Source organism: Ailuropoda melanoleuca, chromosome 10, assembly GCF_002007445.2.
Source record: "Ailuropoda melanoleuca isolate Jingjing chromosome 10, ASM200744v2, whole genome shotgun sequence".
Classification (NCBI taxonomy): Eukaryota; Metazoa; Chordata; class Mammalia; order Carnivora; family Ursidae; genus Ailuropoda; species Ailuropoda melanoleuca.
The window spans coordinates 15,465,666-15,482,664 of record NC_048227.1 but is presented as its reverse complement, the minus strand read 5'-3'; the positions used below and the strand labels follow the sequence as shown (position 1 = coordinate 15,482,664).

At 52.8% G+C, this 16,999-nt stretch overlaps 2 protein-coding genes across 3 annotated transcripts in view; one reads left to right on the top strand and one right to left on the bottom strand.

The window, feature by feature from the left end:
• The window catches only part of SLC5A2 (solute carrier family 5 member 2), a 10,023-nt gene extending 6,831 nt beyond the window's left edge, over nt 1–3,192 (top strand). Inside the window, exons 7-14 of one of the 2 annotated variants that reach the window (XM_019806504.2) lie at nt 53–282; nt 590–725; nt 971–1,078; nt 1,198–1,348; nt 1,475–1,643; nt 1,718–1,933; nt 2,714–2,843; nt 2,932–3,192. In XM_019806504.2, the coding sequence (XP_019662063.1) occupies nt 53–282; nt 590–725; nt 971–1,078; nt 1,198–1,348; nt 1,475–1,643; nt 1,718–1,933; nt 2,714–2,843; nt 2,932–3,158 (1,367 nt within the window). In that variant the 3' untranslated portion in view covers nt 3,159–3,192. The remainder of the gene's footprint in view (nt 1–52; nt 283–589; nt 726–970; nt 1,079–1,197; nt 1,349–1,474; nt 1,644–1,717; nt 1,934–2,713; nt 2,844–2,931) is intronic. The other variant, XM_034670069.1, reaches the window with a different exon arrangement.
• Nucleotides 2,056–16,999, bottom strand: RUSF1 (RUS family member 1). The gene is made up of 13 exons (XM_002925802.4): nt 16,676–16,999; nt 16,352–16,466; nt 11,813–11,858; nt 10,138–10,170; nt 9,951–10,056; nt 7,650–7,751; nt 6,022–6,092; nt 5,759–5,943; nt 5,620–5,677; nt 5,195–5,265; nt 4,203–4,346; nt 4,020–4,097; nt 2,056–3,575 (listed from the first exon to the last, which is right to left on the bottom strand). The coding sequence occupies exons 1-13, from the start codon at nt 16,973–16,975 to the stop codon at nt 3,478–3,480; spliced, it is 1,407 nt and encodes a 468-aa protein (XP_002925848.1). The 5' UTR covers nt 16,976–16,999; the 3' UTR covers nt 2,056–3,477.

Sequence of the window (16,999 nt, the reverse complement as noted above, 5' to 3'; positions counted from 1 at the left end):
GTCTCCAGCCTTGGCGCCGGCGCCGGGTCCGCTGACAGCCTTGCCCTCACAGCCTTCCACGAGGTGGGCGGGTATTCGGGGCTTTTCGACAAATACTTGGAGGCAGTGACGTCGCTGACGGTTTCTGAGGATCCGGAGGTGGGCAACATCTCGAGCTCCTGCTATCTACCCCGGCCGGACTCCTACCACCTGCTCCGGGACCCCGTGACGGGGGACCTACCGTGGCCCGCGCTGCTCCTGGGTCTTACCATCGTCTCGGGCTGGTACTGGTGCAGCGACCAGGTGCGGGGTCAGGGCTTAGGCCGGGAGGGAGGCTGGGGCAGAACCAGAACCGCTGCGGGCGGAGCTGAGATGGGTGGAACCGGAACCCATCCGGGGGCGCTCAAAGGCCCTGTCTGAGGGGTCAGGAACCTGGCCAGGGTGGAGCTAAATGAGACACAGCGGGATCCAGACTCTGGGTCTGAGTGAAGGTGCATTGCCCGCACCGCTGAGCCGGAGGCAGGCCTGAATTAGAGCCGCGCGCAGAGACAGGGCCTGCGAGGGCGAGGTCCGGGCTGGGACGCAGGTAGTCGAACGGCCGTCGCCGCAGGTCATCGTGCAGCGCTGTCTGGCCGGGAAGAGCCTGACCCACATCAAGGCGGGCTGCATCCTGTGCGGCTACTTGAAGCTGATGCCCATGTTCCTCATGGTCATGCCAGGCATGATCAGCCGCATTCTTTATCCGGGTAACGTCTGCAACCCCGCCCCCACCGAGAGTCCTGTGCCCCACCCAGCCCCTTTCTTGCGTATGGTTACAGGTGCCTATTTCCCTTTTCCCTTACTGTCCTTTGATTTGGAAATCCCGTCATCCAGTCCCACCTCCTACCAGAGGTCCCATCTGTCTTCCGTTAGGATTTCCCGTCCCCACTTCAGGGATCTGTGCCCCCAGACCGGGTCCCGTCCTAGCTACGCCGTGCCCTCTTTCCCGCAGACGAGGTGGCGTGTGTGGTGCCCGAGGTGTGCAAGCGCGTGTGCGGAACCGAGGTGGGCTGTTCCAACATCGCCTACCCGCGGCTTGTTGTGAAGCTCATGCCCAATGGTAAGGGCTGGCCGGCTGCGGAGACCGCCACTGCGAGGAGTCACCCCTCGCCAAGTCGGCACGCACCCTCCCGGGGATACCTTGGCGGCCGGGGACTCACGGCTCCCATCGGCCTGCAGGTCTGCGGGGACTCATGCTGGCGGTCATGCTGGCCGCGCTCATGTCCTCGCTGGCTTCCATCTTCAACAGCAGCAGCACGCTGTTCACCATGGACATCTACACGCGCCTGCGGCCCCGCGCGGGCGACCGCGAGCTGCTGCTAGTAGGACGGTGAGGTCTGGGTTTCCCCCAGGTCCTGCCCCACCGATCAGCCCCGGGGTGGGGGCAGGAATACTCGCAGGATTAGGGGGAGATGGGGAGTCCTGGGTGCAATCTCCCGATGGCCACCCACTGCAGGCTCTGGGTGGTGCTCATCGTGGCGGTATCCGTGGCCTGGCTCCCCGTGGTGCAGGCGGCGCAGGGCGGCCAGCTCTTTGATTACATGCAGGCCGTCTCCAGCTACCTGGCGCCGCCCGTGTCCGCCGTCTTCGTGCTGGCGCTCTTCGTGCCTCGCGTCAACGAGAAGGTGCGTCTGTGCGTAGGTGAGCTTGGGGCGGAACTGGGACACCCGGGAGAGGCTGACACTCTCTCCCCCGGCAGGGTGCCTTCTGGGGACTGATTGGGGGCCTGCTCATGGGTCTGGCGCGCCTGATTCCGGAGTTCTCCTTTGGCTCGGGCAGCTGTGTGCAACCCTCAGCGTGCCCAGCACTCGTCTGCGGCATGCACTACCTCTACTTTGCCATCGTACTCTTCATCTGCTCTGGCCTCCTCACCCTTGTGGTCTCGCTGTGCACAGCACCCATCCCACGCAAGCACGTAAGTGCGAGCCTCTGGGTGGGCAGCCCTCTCTACCCCTGGTCTGCCGGTCCACTTCCAGGAAGGCCCCGTGAGGAGGACGTGGATTTCCATCCTGAGGGGTCATGAGGGTAGACTGGGAATCCAGTTGGAAGCTGCATTTGCAAAGCAAGCACAGTGTTTTATTTAAATGACATACATTTGAGGTGGTCTGGGGGAGGGTGGCTTGAAGACTGTGGGGGAGGTGATTAAAGCCCCCCCCCCTTGGAATGGCCCGTGGGACTCAAAACACAGATCTGATCCGTGGCCGAGAGGGACAGAGTACTCTCCTGAGGCCCACAGAAGGGTTTGGTCTTGTGCTGCTGCAGGCCAGGTGCCCCAGGGCAGGGCTGACTGGGGGCCAGGACGAAAGAGCTGAGCCGAAGGATGGGCAGGGCTGCACGGGGTGGGGTGGGGGGGAAGCGGCGGGAGGAAACTATGTGAAAAAACACCCACAGGAAGGAACACTGTTAGTCTAGAAGACTAGAGTCTCAAGGACTGCGATTCGATTCGAGTGTAGACGGGACTTCGGGTAATGAAGCAGGGGGGAACCAGGCCAAGAACTTCAAAGACACAGCTGAAGAGCTTAGGTTTAGTCAGAGGGCAAAGGGCAGCCGTGGAAGGTCGGGTTTGAGGGCACTGAGTCTGAACTATGTGTACAGAGCGGACATAGGGAGCTTAGGGAGTACCAGGTGGACGAGAGACGTTGGGGGGGGGAGGCGGAGAACAGCACTCTCACTTGGTCCCTGCTCCCTCCCCCAGCTCCACCGCCTGGTTTTCAGTCTGCGGCACAGCAAGGAGGAGCGAGAGGATCTGGACGCTGACCAGCTGGAAGGTCCAGCCTCACCCCCTACACAGAACGGGTGTCCCGAGCACACAGTGGAGATGGAGGGTAAGGCACTACTACGTCAGGAGCTGGGGCGAGGGACCAGGGGAGCCAAGTTCCCCCAAACTAACTGTACAGTGTCGATTCTTCCTAGAGCCCCAGTCCCCAGCACCAGGCCCGCTCCGCAGGTGCCTGCTCTGGTTCTGTGGAATGGGCGGAGCTAGGGCAGGTGGCCCCCCAGCCCCGACCCAGGAGGAGGTGGCTGCGGCAGCCAGGCGGCTGGAGGACATCAGTGAGGACTCGAGCTGGACCCGTGTGGTCAACTTCAATGCCCTGCTAATGATGGCTGTGGCCACGTTCTTCTGGGGCTTTTACGCCTGAGGCCAACTCTGCTGGATACCATGAGCCACAGCCAGGGCAGGGCTCAGCCTCACAGTGAATGGGGGTGAGGAGCCTGCAGTGGTGAGAAGGGAGGAGGGCAGGAGCGGGAGGGGGGGCCCTGGTTCCCCTGCTCTCCCCCTTGTCTCTGTCTGGGGCCCTAGTCCATCTGACTGGCAGTTACAGCTTAGGAGGCCCTTGCCCGAACGGCCACAGCAGCTCCCCAAAGCAAAAATAAAGCTGCCGTTCCCACATCCTGCTGTGGCTGAAGTGTGTTTGCTCCAGGCTCCCATCTGGGGATCTGGGCCTCTATCTGGGCTGCTCACAAGATCTTCTTTTCCGGAGAGAGAAGCCATGTGGCCCTCCACTCATCCACTTCTAGCTGGTGCTTCTCAGTCTTCCAGCCTGCATCCTGCAGTCCTGGGGAGAGGTCATAATAAGGGCGCCGCTGAGACTGATGGGGAGAAGGCTCTAGGGAGTCTGGGGAGAGTGGTAAGGAGCAGCACAGGCCGGATGCACGCTCTGTCCACTGCCCAGGCTCCTCTTGCCTCTGCTGGCTCATTTCTGGCACAAAACGAGACTAAAACCTCAGCTGGCTGTAGCGAGGATTCGCTGACTTGGCACATGGGAAAGAGCTGGAACGGAACAGGTGCTAAAGGAAAGGCCACCATCACTCATTTGTGAGCCACGCCGCCACCCCCGCCCCCAGTTCTTCAGTGCCGACGGGGATTATACAGATTGTCAATACTGACACAGCCTCAGCAGCCCTGACCTCCCTCTCCTGCAGACAGGGAGACTGGTTAGGCAGGGGCTCTGGGGAGAAGGCCTCAGAGGCCAAGGAGCCATGGAGCTTAAGGATGTTACCTTTCAAGAACTTAGGGAATAGCTTGTCCAACACTTGGTGTGTCTCCCTGACGATGACCCAGCTGTCCTTCTCAGGACCTGGAGGTGGGTGCAGAACCAGAGCTGTAGGGTCCCCAAGTGGAACAGAGTCCTTCTCCCTGCCCCTCTTCGAGCCACCAGCAGTTTATACTGTGAGGTGCTTACCTGCCCGTACTTGGTTCCTCAGTTCTTCCAGTTCTCTTGGCAGGGGCCCATTTCCCTGCAGGGCTTCAAGAACCAGTCCATGTGTGGCAGCCCTTAGGATGGTTTCGGGGCCTGCCATCTGGCTCAAAACGACCTGCACCTGCCCTGGAGAAACCAAGGGACAGACTGGTACTAGGGAAGGGCCACCTCCCCAAACCCCCTCAAACCTACCATCCTGCTTCATCCCTGTGTGCTCTGAGGCCTTGGCCTGACATGGATGGAGGCTATCTTTCACCCTTTCCCTTCCAACTGCATCTCCTGTTGTCCCAATGTCCTGGCCAAACTCAAATGCCGAATTTCCGGGGCGCCTGCGTGGCTCAGTCGTTAAGCGTCTGCCTTTGGCTCAGGGTGTGATCCCAGAGTCCTGGGATCGAGTCCCACATCAGGCTCCTCTGCTGGGAACCTACTTCTTCCTCTCCCACTCCCCCTGCCTGTGTTCCCTCTCTCACTGGCTGTCTCTGTCAAACAAATAAATAAAATCTTTAAAAAAAATGCCCAATTTCCAAATACCACTTTATAGGAGACCACTGAGGTGGGTTTATGTGGCATGTCTAGTAAGAATAAGCACCTTTTAGCACACAACTAGCAGACTGGTAAACTCCAGTACATGCGTCCTCACCAGGTAACTCTGGATGGGAGAGAAAAGTTCTCTAGGGGTAACCAAAGGTCATAAATCTTGAGTACGTTGCAATGTATCAAGTGCTTTACATAATCGCCTTATCTGATTCTCATAAAAACACGAAGACAATAAAGCAGGTATTGTCAGCCTCATTTTACACAGGGACAAAGCGAATTCAATCGGGGCATGCAGTTATAATGTGAATGTACCAAGTCTTAGTCTAGAGCTCCCTCCAGGACACCGGGCAGCCTCTAAATTGTCCAGGGCTTGAGGCCTTGGAGCTGATAGAATAAGAAGTTGACCCCGGAAGGCTGGGAGAGCGCAGCACACTTACTTTGTGACTTGTCCCAGCGAAGGAGGTAGGGTTCTTGGTGTCCCTCAACCAGCTGTTGCAGCTCAAAGACACTGAAGGAAGGAAGGGAGTGACGTGGGGGAGGAGAAAGCGAAAGCAGGAGTAACCATCCAGTCAGCTGAACTGTCCTTACTTCATCTGTCCTTCACCTACTTCCCGTCTCTCTCTCAGCCATTACCCCTGCATGCCACGTCCATCCTTCTTTTCTTCCTGCATCTAACAAATGTGTCCCTTGTATCTACTCTGTGTCACATCCCTGCTGACCCCAAGTCTGGTCAGTGGCAATAAAGAACCTAGAATAGAGAGGTGAGGCCGGTCAGGGAAGGCCAGTGTGTAATCAGAATAAAGAGCATGTGGGGGGAATGGGGGTGGCAGCAGGGGTGGGTGGGAGACACGGGGCCACTTACCTGGAGATCATGCAGTGTAGGGGGACCCCCAGTGATAGAGACAGAGATGGCCAAAAACCTGTGGGAAGCTGGAGTCAGGATGCCCAGCCAGGGGGAGAGGCTGGGAGACACAGTACTTGAGACCAAGGGGTTGGGTCACCTGTCCACAGTGGCTCCATCTGATTAGCTGAGGTGGGGCCAAGGACCTCTCCCCTCTGAAGGAAGTGCTTCAGGACCAGCCGGAGCCGGCCTTCATTCAAGGTCTCCAGGACAAGGGCTCGGACTGCCCGGTAGTTGGCGTAGATGTGAAGGGCCGTGAGGAAGAAGAAACAACCGAGGCTGAAACTGGGTGGGAGAATGAGGTGGTCAACAGGGGTGGAGGCCCGCCTGGGCACCACCTCCCTGCCCTTGATCCCGGCTTACCTAGGGCAAGCGGACACCAGGGGAAGCATCAAGAGGCTGACCAGGAGCCCTGCCAAGTTTACCAGGGTCTCCTAGAAAATGGCAGAAGGGAGTTGGAGGGCTTCCTTCCAGGCCAGGGTGAATATTCTTGAGTGCCTTTCACCACGTTCCTCCCTGCCCCAGTTCCTCCCAGGGCTCCCTACACTGATGAGGACGCTTAGTAAGTTTTTAATGAGTGAGCTGTCATTTAAGATACCAGCTGCTTCTGTGTCTAGGTAGATACAGTGCCCTTGGAATACGTCTTCCTTGTTTTGCAAGAGTCCTTTGAGTAGCCCTATACTCAGGCAAGTGAATGTCCTCGGAATAAGTTCTTCTATTTGGTGGTTTAAAGACTGATCCCCCTCAGCCCCTTGGTATATAAAAACTGGCAGACACACTTGCAAAGGGTTCAAGGAACCACTCAGGAAGAAAGGCACAAGCGCCAAACCTCTTCCCTTGGGAATCCATGTCATCAGAACCTTCTGATGGCCTGACGGAGCTCACCCAAGGGGAACAGACACTAGGCCACCTGTCCCCAACTCATCATAAGGGAGGAAGAGTCTGGCTTGGTGCCCCTGACTACTGGGATCCAAGGGAGAGCTGGTGTAGGCACAAAGCAGGCCTGAGGCTGGGAGAGCTCTTCCTACACAGCTGTCCTGGCAAGGGGGTGGGCTGTGGAAATAACAGCTGTGGGTGTGACGGCAAACAGGAGCTTAGAGGCCTTGGTTGCGCAGGAACAGAAGGACCTCCCCTCCCTCAGGTGGGAAGAGTCATTTCCAGCAGCCACATCACGTGTCAATAGAGCAACATCAGCAGAAAGCAGGGGCCTGTACAGGACTGAGCACATGTCCTGTGTTGCCCTGTGATGTGTTCCTGCTTCTGCAGACTGAGAGGAGACCTGGGGCTTGGGAAACACAGCCTGGGGGTGTGGGGAGGGCTGGTTATAAAGAGAGGGGGTGAGAGACAGTGGGCATGAAGCCGGGAGATCCTGAAGTGCAAGTCCTGGGTTGTACTTATTTCTCCCTTCCTAACAACCTACGGAAGAGATAATGGGAAGAATTACTCCAACCATTTCCGGAGAGAAGGGATGTGCCCAAGGGTACTCAGGGGGACTGAGCCTCTCTGTGACTTATTTCCTCATCTGTAGAATGGCACCAATGAGTCCCTCCCATGTAAGACCACTGTAAGGATTTAATAAGTTCATATAAATGAAATACTTAGCACGTGGTTAGGGCTTAATAAATATTAGCTTATGTTAATACATATATTAGCTTGTGTTAATATCGTTGAAAGGAGTTAATTTTAAATGAAAAAAATTTTCTGTTTAGAAACTGAGCAAAACAATTTAAGAGAAGGACAGAGTGTAGGACCAGGCAGAACTCAGGTGCTTCTCTTCCTACTCCCAAATCATGGCCCGGCCTGCCTCCCTGCTCCGACCNCGTTGAAAGGAGTTAATTTTAAATGAAAAAAATTTTCTGTTTAGAAACTGAGCAAAAAAAGGACAGAGTGTCGGACCAGGCAGAACTCAGGTGCTTCTCTTCCTACTCCCAAATCATGGCCCGGCCTGCCTCCCTGCTCCGACCCCCCCAACCCCAATTCCAGCTGCTCACCTGGCTGCTATCCTTGGCTGACACATCAGCCATGTTGTTTCTCCTGGCCTGGTGCACGGTCAGGGCAGCCCGGGTGGCCCCGCCAGCTACGCTCACAATGCACTGGGCGGGGGGAGGGAGAAGGAAGGTCAGAATGGCCACAAGCTGTGGCAACATAGGCACATCTGTGGCTGAGCCAAGTAAATGACTCGAACCAGTTTGAGAAAACCAGGCATGAGGTGACCAAACGGCAAAATGCTGAATGCCGTCCTTGGTACCTTGTTCTCATCCCCACACTTCCACTAGGTTCACTCCCCTCTTGTTCCTGGAGAAAACTAAGTAAGGCGCTGCCTGTCATACCTCCCTGTGGCCTGGTCACCAGGAACTCCATTTCTTTCCCCAAGGTAGAGGCAAGACTGTTCTAGCCCACAACTTCTCTAGCCTCCAACTTCTACTTTGGCTGTACTCGCCTCTTTGCTAAGCTCCCAGGCCCAGGCTGGTTTCCAACTTTATGCTTCCATTCTGTCTGCAACTAACTCCACTCCCTTCCTGTCCCACTGGAGGCCCAGTCAAGTCTTCCAGGCCACTTCAAAACCCACAGTGATGTCCCTGACCTCCCAGGGCACCTGGACCTCCACAATCCCTGAGATCTAGGATGGCAGAACTCCTCAATGAGGGTCACTGATCACCGTCATCCATTTCATATTTATCGAATCTCTTTTTAGATGCCAGACACAGACTCGGTGCTGTGATTAATTCAGGTAGAACCCTTGCCCTCATGAAGTCTATAAATCAATAGGCAATAAATACACAAGTTGTCATGCAGGCAGAAGAAATAATTTGTTCGAAGGAAGAGGAATGTGGTACAAAATGAGGCTGGAGTGACCAGATCGTGTGGAATCTGGCAAACCTTGTTAAGGTCTATAGCCTAAAGCAATGAGGGCAGGGAAGTGACCTGATTTGATTTCTGTTCTTAACAGGATTCTGGGGTGCTCTGAGAAGTCATGAAGAGAGGTGAGAATGGAAGCAGGGAGACCACCTAGGAAGCAGCCATGCTTTTTCAGCCACAAGGAACCACCAGATGGAGGTTTAGCTGAAGGGAATAGTGGGCAGGGAGAAGGCTCGGATGCCAGCCAGGCTTCCGACTGCTGTACCTGGGGTACGGAGGTACTGGTCACCGAGACTAGAACTCTAGAGAGGATGGGAGGTGGTCAGGGAAAGTTCACGGCCCTATTCTACTCCTTCATTTGAGAGATGAAGAGACGGAGGCCCCAGAGGCGAAGCATCATGCATAATTTGAAGCAGACGGCAGAGGTCACAATCGTTGGTTCACAGCCACAGCACTGGTTTCCTCTGGTGTTTCCTGCCCTGGGGTTGGAGGGGGTGCTCAGGGCAGTGTACCTGGGCCAGGGACTGGTACCCGGGCTAAATGTAATCCACCACAAGGAACCGCTGTATCTGAAATGTCACTGGCGCCCTGTGGAGAAGCACTGCTCTCAAGTGATTTTGGACAGATGGGCTTTTGAGATGGATCTTAGACGGCTTCTTGCTGTGCCAGGTACTTAACCCTGTGGTGAAGACCGGCTAAGCTCTCGACTGAACTTTGCCGTGCCTCAGGTTCCTCACCTGGATGTGGCCAACCTGAAGGAACGGTGAGGGTGAGCAGCCTGGCAGAAAGGAAGAGCTCGCCTTCACCCCATGTGACCCTCCAGCCTCACCACCACTTTATGCTGTCTCACCCCTGAACCTTGACCCCCACTGTTCTTTCTCCTAAAAGACATCCACCCTTCACTTTAAACTCATTCTTCAGGACACAGGCCTAGGGAAGGGGCCCACCCCTTGACTAAGCCAGCATCCCTGCTCAACCCTCTTGTAGCCCCCTACTCTTCTCATCTGGAATACCTGTAGCTACAATGTTATAAACATTTGTTTAATCATGTGCAGCTTTCTTCAAAAGAAAAAAAATGGGAGGGCCTATATTATATGCCAAACATGCAGTAGGCACTCAATTATTTACTGGAAGAATGAAAGATAGCCAGGGAGCTGGTCCCAAGATGTTGACATTGGAGCACACTTTCTATCTCTCAGCTCAGAGCTCCTCACCAATGCTGTGGTTTCAGACACCGTCTTAGACTGTCCGAGGCACCACCTGGCTGGAGGAGAATCAGAACTGTGGTTGAGCCTGAGTGGAAAAATCTGAACCTTTTCACTTTTCTACAAGTGCTTTGAACACAGGGCCCAGGCTGATCTCACTTGTGGGCCCCAAGGAAGCCCACACACAGCACCACAAAGGCAGGTATGGGGGGCCCCAGAGGTGGATACCTTGGCCAGGTTGCTGGTACAGACGGTCATAGTGAAAAAGATGGGATATATGGGAGCCATAATCTCGAGGAACATGGCTACATCGTTGAGGATGTCAGCAAAAAGCCTGGGGGGGGAGGGATCAGAGATCAGAGGTAAGAGACCTTCATTATAGACTTCCCTCCCCTCTGCCTCAGCCCCTCCTTACCTCCACTGCTTGGCATTGCAGTCCAGCTTACTCCTGTTGGGGAGGAGAGGTTGGTTTGTAATTTGAACTTAAGGAGAAAACACATTCTGTGGGCAGTGCAGGCCATCCTTAGGCTGAGGTAAGGTCCGAAGGGCCCAGCAAAATCCATACCCCAGGCAGACATCTGTCCCAACACCCCGTCACTGCTGCCTGAAATACCATTAGTTGGGAGGCACTTCAATGGTCACTTAGTGTCTCCCCCTCACTAACCCATGATGTGTCCGTCAGGGAAGAGAACTGACTTGTCTTGTAGTTGCTCCCCACCCTCTGGCCCTCCTCTGGGAGAGGCCATTCCTGGGTCCCTCTGCCATCTCCCCACCCCTTCCTCCCACTTGGTCAAGGGTACCCAGCAAGAAGTCCACATATTTTGGACTGGTAAACAACTACACTTAGTGCAACCCCCACAGGTTACAGAGAAGTAGCCCAGAGAGGGGACATGACTTCCCTCAGATCACATGGAAAATGGGGGCCAAGAAAAAAAAAAAAAAGAAAAGGCCAAGAGAAACAGGCAGGCTCTGACATCCAGGCCTAGGATATTTCTCTCACCAAGGGGATGGATGCCTCTTCTGCCAGGCAGAGGGACTCCCTGGCCCATGCACCAACACTTAGGGACCTCTTCTCCAAGAGTCCGCTAGCAGGGGACGTTGGAGCCCCCAGACCAGCTTAGAATTTGCAGCACTAGCCCTGCCCCTTACTTTGAAATCTCCTGGAGGGAAAAGGAGCATTCCTAGGTGAGGTAGGGGACACACATGAGAAACTCCTGCGGGAATAAATGGCAAAGGCAGGACCAGAACACGTGGGCTTGGTCTCGGGCTCCACCCAATAAAGCAGCCTGATACTGTTAGTGATAAGCTGTGCGACTTGGGTACATGACTTCCCTTTTTAGGTGTGCTAAAATGTCCACATTCAATTCTTCTCTAGAAAGTTGTTCTGAGGATTAGAGATGATATGCAGAGAGCTTGTGAGGCACAGAGCTGTTAGCAGCGTAAGTGTTACTATACTTATTACGTGCCACAAGATACTATGCACTTTGCGTAACCTAATCACCGAACACATTGTCGGTAGTGTCTGCCTACAATTAATTGCAGATATTAAATCACTCCTGAGGTGGCCCAATACTGACATGCGGAGGAAGAAGGCAGCACAAGATCCTTAATTCCTTCTAGATAAATGGTAATGCTGACTCTATGTACGACAGGGATCCCGATGAGCTGCCCAAGTCCACTCCCCACTAGGCTTGGCAAAGGCCACTCAAGTATCTGAGCCACCAAAGTAGCTTTTGGGGGAAAATCATTCTTTTTGAATTAAGCATTGTCCTGTTCAGGATTCTCTTTCAACAAGCAAACGGAGGGCACTTAGAGCCTGGTGGCTGTATTTTTCCATGATGGGCAGCAGAATGGTCAACCCGTGCTCTTGAAGGCAGGTGGGACCGCAGCAATGGCTCTGAGACTTCACTGCGAGGGCGAGCCACCGGGACTGGGCACTTACTAAAGGCTCCTTAGCGTTGCTGACATAACTGCTAAATCTCCCCTCCCCAGGAGACTGGAGGAGAGAGGAGGAGCTGAAAATACAGCCAGGGATGAGCCAGATGTGACCCCATCTGGGGAGAGTGGCCAGACCAGGACGACAAACTCACCCTTTCCACCAGGCAAAGAGGATGCGGCCCAGCATGCCAGTTGAATCTGGGGGAGAGAGGCACTGGTAAGGAACAAGGAAGAGCCTTGGGGGCTGCTGGACTGAAATGGCTGATTCACCTTGTGTCACTGCTCTTAGGAACTCAGTTCGGCACCATAAATACTGGATAGACAGAGCTGGAGGATGCGGTCAGAAGTGCCTAGACTTAGCAGTTCCTCAGTATGTCCCCAAGAGAACTCTGTGCCCATGCACGCCAAGAGACATGGACCAGAACTACTCTTTGCAGCATTGTTCCTGAACAGCCAAAGCCTGGGAGGATGCAGAGACTCTGGTATATTCGCTCAGTGGCACATCAGACAGCAGCAGAAAGCTAACGCACAACTACCCACACCAAAATGGATGAATCCTAGTATTCTATTATAGCATGAAAAAGGAAGCCATGAAGATGACAGACGGCAAAATACACTTTTCATAAAGCTCTAAAACGAAACAATACGGTACTTAGGTATATATATCTATATGGCAAAACTATTAAAAAAAAAAAAGGAAAAGCAGGAAATCCTGGGTGGAAAGTTGAGGTCATCGTTGATAACTTGGCTCTTAGGCTGGGCAATGGGTTCACGAGTGGTCATTAGAGTATCAATTTAAAAAAAGGGATTTGGGGGTGCCTGGGTGGCACAGTGGTTAAGCGTCTGCCTTCGGCTCAGGGCGTGATCCCAGCATTATGGGATCGAGCCCCACATCAGGCTCCTCTGCTATGAGCCTGCTTCTTCCTCTCCCACTCCCCCGCTTGTGTTCCCTCTCTCGCTGGCTGTCTATCTCTGTCAAATAAATAAATAAAATCTTAAAAAAAAAAAAAAAAGGATTTGAATTTCAGTTTGATGACAGATGGCTGGGGCTGTGGGGGAGAGGGAGAGGCCTCCTCAGGCTAAAGAGAGTCAGAGAAGTCTCCAAAATCAGCTAGACCTTTATTTGCCCAACAAACGTACTGGCTACTTACTTTGTGCCAGGCATCATAGGAGGTAAGCGGATAGCGTGACCCAGAAAGTCATGGTTCCAGATTGAAAATACAGGGTAAAAGCAAACGGCAATCAGTATGAAAAACACTGATTCAGACCAAGGATCAGTTGACTGTGGTCTAAATCTTCCACTCCCTGTTTTATAAAGTTTTATTGGGACATAACTGTGCCCATTTTTTTACAGACTGTCTACAGCTGTTTCTGTGACACAGCGACATATCGGTTGCTGTGACTGAAACTACACAGCCTGCAAAGTGTAAAACATTTACTATCTGGTCCTTTACAGAAGGTTTGCCACCCCCGGGTTTAAACCCCTTATACCGAGAGTAGCATTCATTATGTTCAGCAGGGGGATCACAAAGGACTGTTTTAGAACCAAACAACTGGGGGGGCGCCTGGGTGGCACAGCGGTTAAGCGTCTGCCTTCGGCTCAGGGCGTGATCCCGGCGTTGTGGGATCGAGCCCCACATTGGGCTCCTCTGCTGTGAGCCTGCCACTTCCTCTCCCACTCCCCGTTTGTGTTCCCTCTCTCGCTGGCTGTCTCTATCTCTGTCGAAAAAATAAATAAGATCTTAAAAAAAAAAAAAAAAAAGAACCAAACAACTGGGAAGGCCTCATTCAGTGGGCACTGGGAAGGAAAGATACAGTGGCTGGGGGCTCCTAACTTGTTTGAACTTGAGCGCATGGACCCTTAAGTGAATGCAAGAAGGGGAACTAGGTTGTGGGGAGGGATGGGAGTACCTAAAATATATAAAGGTGGTGACAGGCTGGCCTTCCCCATTCTTTCCTGGAAAGAGAGGTACTCAGCCCTTGCCACAACCTCTCTCCTTGGGCAGTGACGCCTTCGACCTAGACATCTTTACGCAACTCTGGGCCCGAGGAACACCAGTAAACATGCTAGTGGACACCTGAAATCCCTACTCCTTTCAATCTTCACCACCATCCTATGAACTTCTGAGAGATCACTCCCTTTCATAGATGAAATAACTGAAGCTCAGAGAAGATCCGTCAACAAAACCGGGACATTTTATGAGAAAATCTGGATTTCCAGCTTTTCTGGAAGAACCCGAAGACATGGCAACACCGAGCCCGTCTTCCCTCAGCACCACAACTGGCTGGGGCCGAGCGGCGGCTACCTTAGAGGAGGCATACGTACAATACATCTCTCATCCAGCCTGCTCTGCTTGTCTATTTCTGTCCCCTGTATGTCCCTGGAAGTAATACCCACCAGGTGGCTTTACGGGCTTCCTCCATCACGTACTTCACCCTCTTTCTTTCAACTGTATTTTATTCTCCACAAAAATTTTATTCTTCCACCTAGGAATAAGATTCTTGTATTGGATCAATTTAGTGACTCTGAACATGCCGAGATTACTTTTACTTGTTGACAGCTCACTGGGCCAGACTCTTATTTATTTCGTCCCTCTGACTACACACTTATATCCAATAAGGTGTATGTCCTGCATACAAGGGCCACTGGGTAGAAAAGGGACCTACTCTATCTTTCAGCAGCAGTCTGCAGGGCCCTCGTCAGAATCTGGGAGTTGGCACCAGGATGCAATAAGGACACATACCCTCCTTGTATCTGAAAGTCAACAGTGTCCACTAGACTAGGAAACTTAATTCCCACTTGCTCTTCTTTGCCTCACTGACAAGTTAGCTGAGCTATACGACCTAGAAACTTTTGAGCAGTAGTAAGGGATCAGCTGTCCACAAATGGTACAAGGCTCCACTCTAAATCCCACTGGCAAGAATGTGATAGTTCAGAGTGGGACACAGGAGTTGGTTGGTCTGGGTCCAAATCCCGGCTCCACGTTCACTTAGGCAAGTTTACGAAAACTCTCTGAAAAAGGTATTAGTGATGGTATCTACCTAGTATGGCCGCTGTAGAGATTAAGTTACATATTACACGTAAGTGCAAAAAATTCCTGGCATACAGTGGTAGGCTGTCAAAATACTAGCTGCTAGTAGTATTACTATTGTTAGTTATGATAATTAACATCACGTTCCACTGAGAGAGATCTGTAACCGAAAATGACTTCAAAAAATTCCAGGGGAGTTTCTTATATAAAGCTCTGCATACAAATTTCCCAGGTTTGATGGAAATGAGTTTGTAAACTCTTTTCTAGTTAAGGCTTCTTTTAATATCAACAATAGGCTTTAAAAGGGGGTAGGTTTTCCTATCTTAAAATGGTTTTATTTTTTTCTTAATAATTTGAACACATATACGGGCAACATGTTGGTGGTAAGCCTAGGGTGCTTAGAAATGACATGAAAACATCAATTACTGATCCATGTTCCTGCCGCATTCCAAACACTCAGCCAACAGGAGAGCAACAGAAAAGGTCCAAATTAAGCACAGTTTGCTGGTATGAAAATTAACCTGGAACGAAACCTCCTGGGTTTACCCATGCCCTACAACTTACTGGCTGTAACCCTGGCCAAGTTACTTTTTTGTGCCTCAAGTTTCCTGATCTGTAAAATGGGTATAATGACAATACCTATCTCAGAGCTACTATGAAGTCAGCATATTTAAAGACTGGCAAATAATAAACACTGTTTGTGTGAACTATTATTATTAAAAGAAGAGACAGCTAGGACAACAAGCCACAGAGAAAGGCTTCTTTCGAGGGGTGACTCACACTTGGCCAGTCTGCTCAGTCTTAATAAGGATGTAAGCAGGAGCCTCCGGATCCCTCCAAAAGACCCATGGAGACTCACCAGAGATGTGGCGAGGCTCATGCTAGGAGCAAAGTCTTCCCTTGGGTCTGATTTAAGTTCCCACTGGAAACAGTAATGAAAGACAAAGGACAGTGGAGAGAGCCACAGGCCCTCCTGATGTGGAACCTGTGGAACCTTTTCTTCTCTACCTCACTCTTTAGGTGGCATGGTACCAAACCATGTTTTATTTTTCATTAATGGTTTTCCAAAAAGCTGTACACATCCAACAGAAGGTTACTACAGTTATTATTTCTAGCAACATACAGTATCCCCGAGGTTCTAAAATGCCTCTCCCCTTTCCCAGAACCTCCTCTTTTCTACTCAGGACTAACTACGAAATTGTTTTTTTCTAGAACTGAGCAATTTCCCACATTTCAAGCAGCTGGTCGTTTTATTGAGTAACCGCATTCTTAGGCAGTGCTCCACAAAAAGCCTAGCGGTCAAGGAGAGGGGATGATTAACTTAGGGATCCGAGCTCTGGATTTAAGGACCTCTGAACCGTATGGGGACCTGAGTGCAGCTGCAAGGCTGGCGCTCAGGATGAGGATATTCTGGCGGTGGGCGACTAATTAATCGTTGAATAAAACCAATAAAAATACTGTTTTAGGGACTGGGGAGGGTTGGCTCCCAGATCCAATCAGGAACGAGTCCACAAACAAACACATCACAGCCCAGAACCAGAGGCCAGAACACTGGGATGGGGGCAAGGAGGGGCTGGGCTTCCCAGTCCGAGGAAAAAGAGGCGGTGAGATAGGAGGGCTGACAGCAGCGACAGGTGAGGTTCCAGGGGCCCAGCTCACCTTTCACCAACCAGGTGGCAGTGGCAGCTGAAACTGAAGCTTTTGCGTTCCCCACCCCTAAGCCCAGCAAGACTGCGTGGGTGGCCAGGGAGCCTGAGAGGCTGGAGGCAAAGGCCTGGAGAAGAAAAAAGGTGGGGTGAGGAGTGTGCGCAGCGGCACGGAGGTCTAAGTTCTATCATCAGCTCTCATAGATGTGTGACCTGAAACATGCCACAGCCCCGCTCTTGGCTTCAGTCTCCCATCTCTAAATGGAGAGAAGTGGCCCGCATGGTCTCCCTCGCCCGTGACTATATGCTGCTCCCTACCCCAGACGGCCAGGCTGACCTGCACGGAATCCCATAGCTGGTAGGGCAGATAGTCCGGGCTGACGCTATCGGGGAAGCCCTGCGGCAGGAACACGGCCATGAGACCGGAGAGAGGTGGTGAAGCAGTCCTGGGAGTCCCCACTCCGCCGCCATCCCGTCCTTGGGGTTTTACTGTGAAGGGCCCAGGGAACCCCCACCAGCGCCACCCCCAAGACTCCCACTGCAGGCTCCCGTCGGCGGCGACGAGGCAGCCGCGGGCCGCCCCGGAACCGAACTGTTCGGAGCATAGCTGGGGCTCCACATTCGCGCCGTCAGCCATCTCCGAAATCTTCCGGCGGAGCCT

Coding starts and splice junctions, on each gene's coding strand:
- RUSF1 (XM_002925802.4), bottom strand. CDS start 16,975: ATGGCTGACGGCGCGAATGTGGAGCCCCAGCTATGCTCCGAACAGTTC. Junction 10,057..10,137: donor TGCAATGCCAAGCAGTGGAG/GTAAGGAGGGGC, acceptor CTCCCCCCCCAG/GCTTTTTGCTGACATCCTCA. Junction 3,576..4,019: donor ATTCCCTAAGTTCTTGAAAG/GTAACATCCTTA, acceptor ACCTCTCCCCAG/GACTGCAGGATGCAGGCTGG.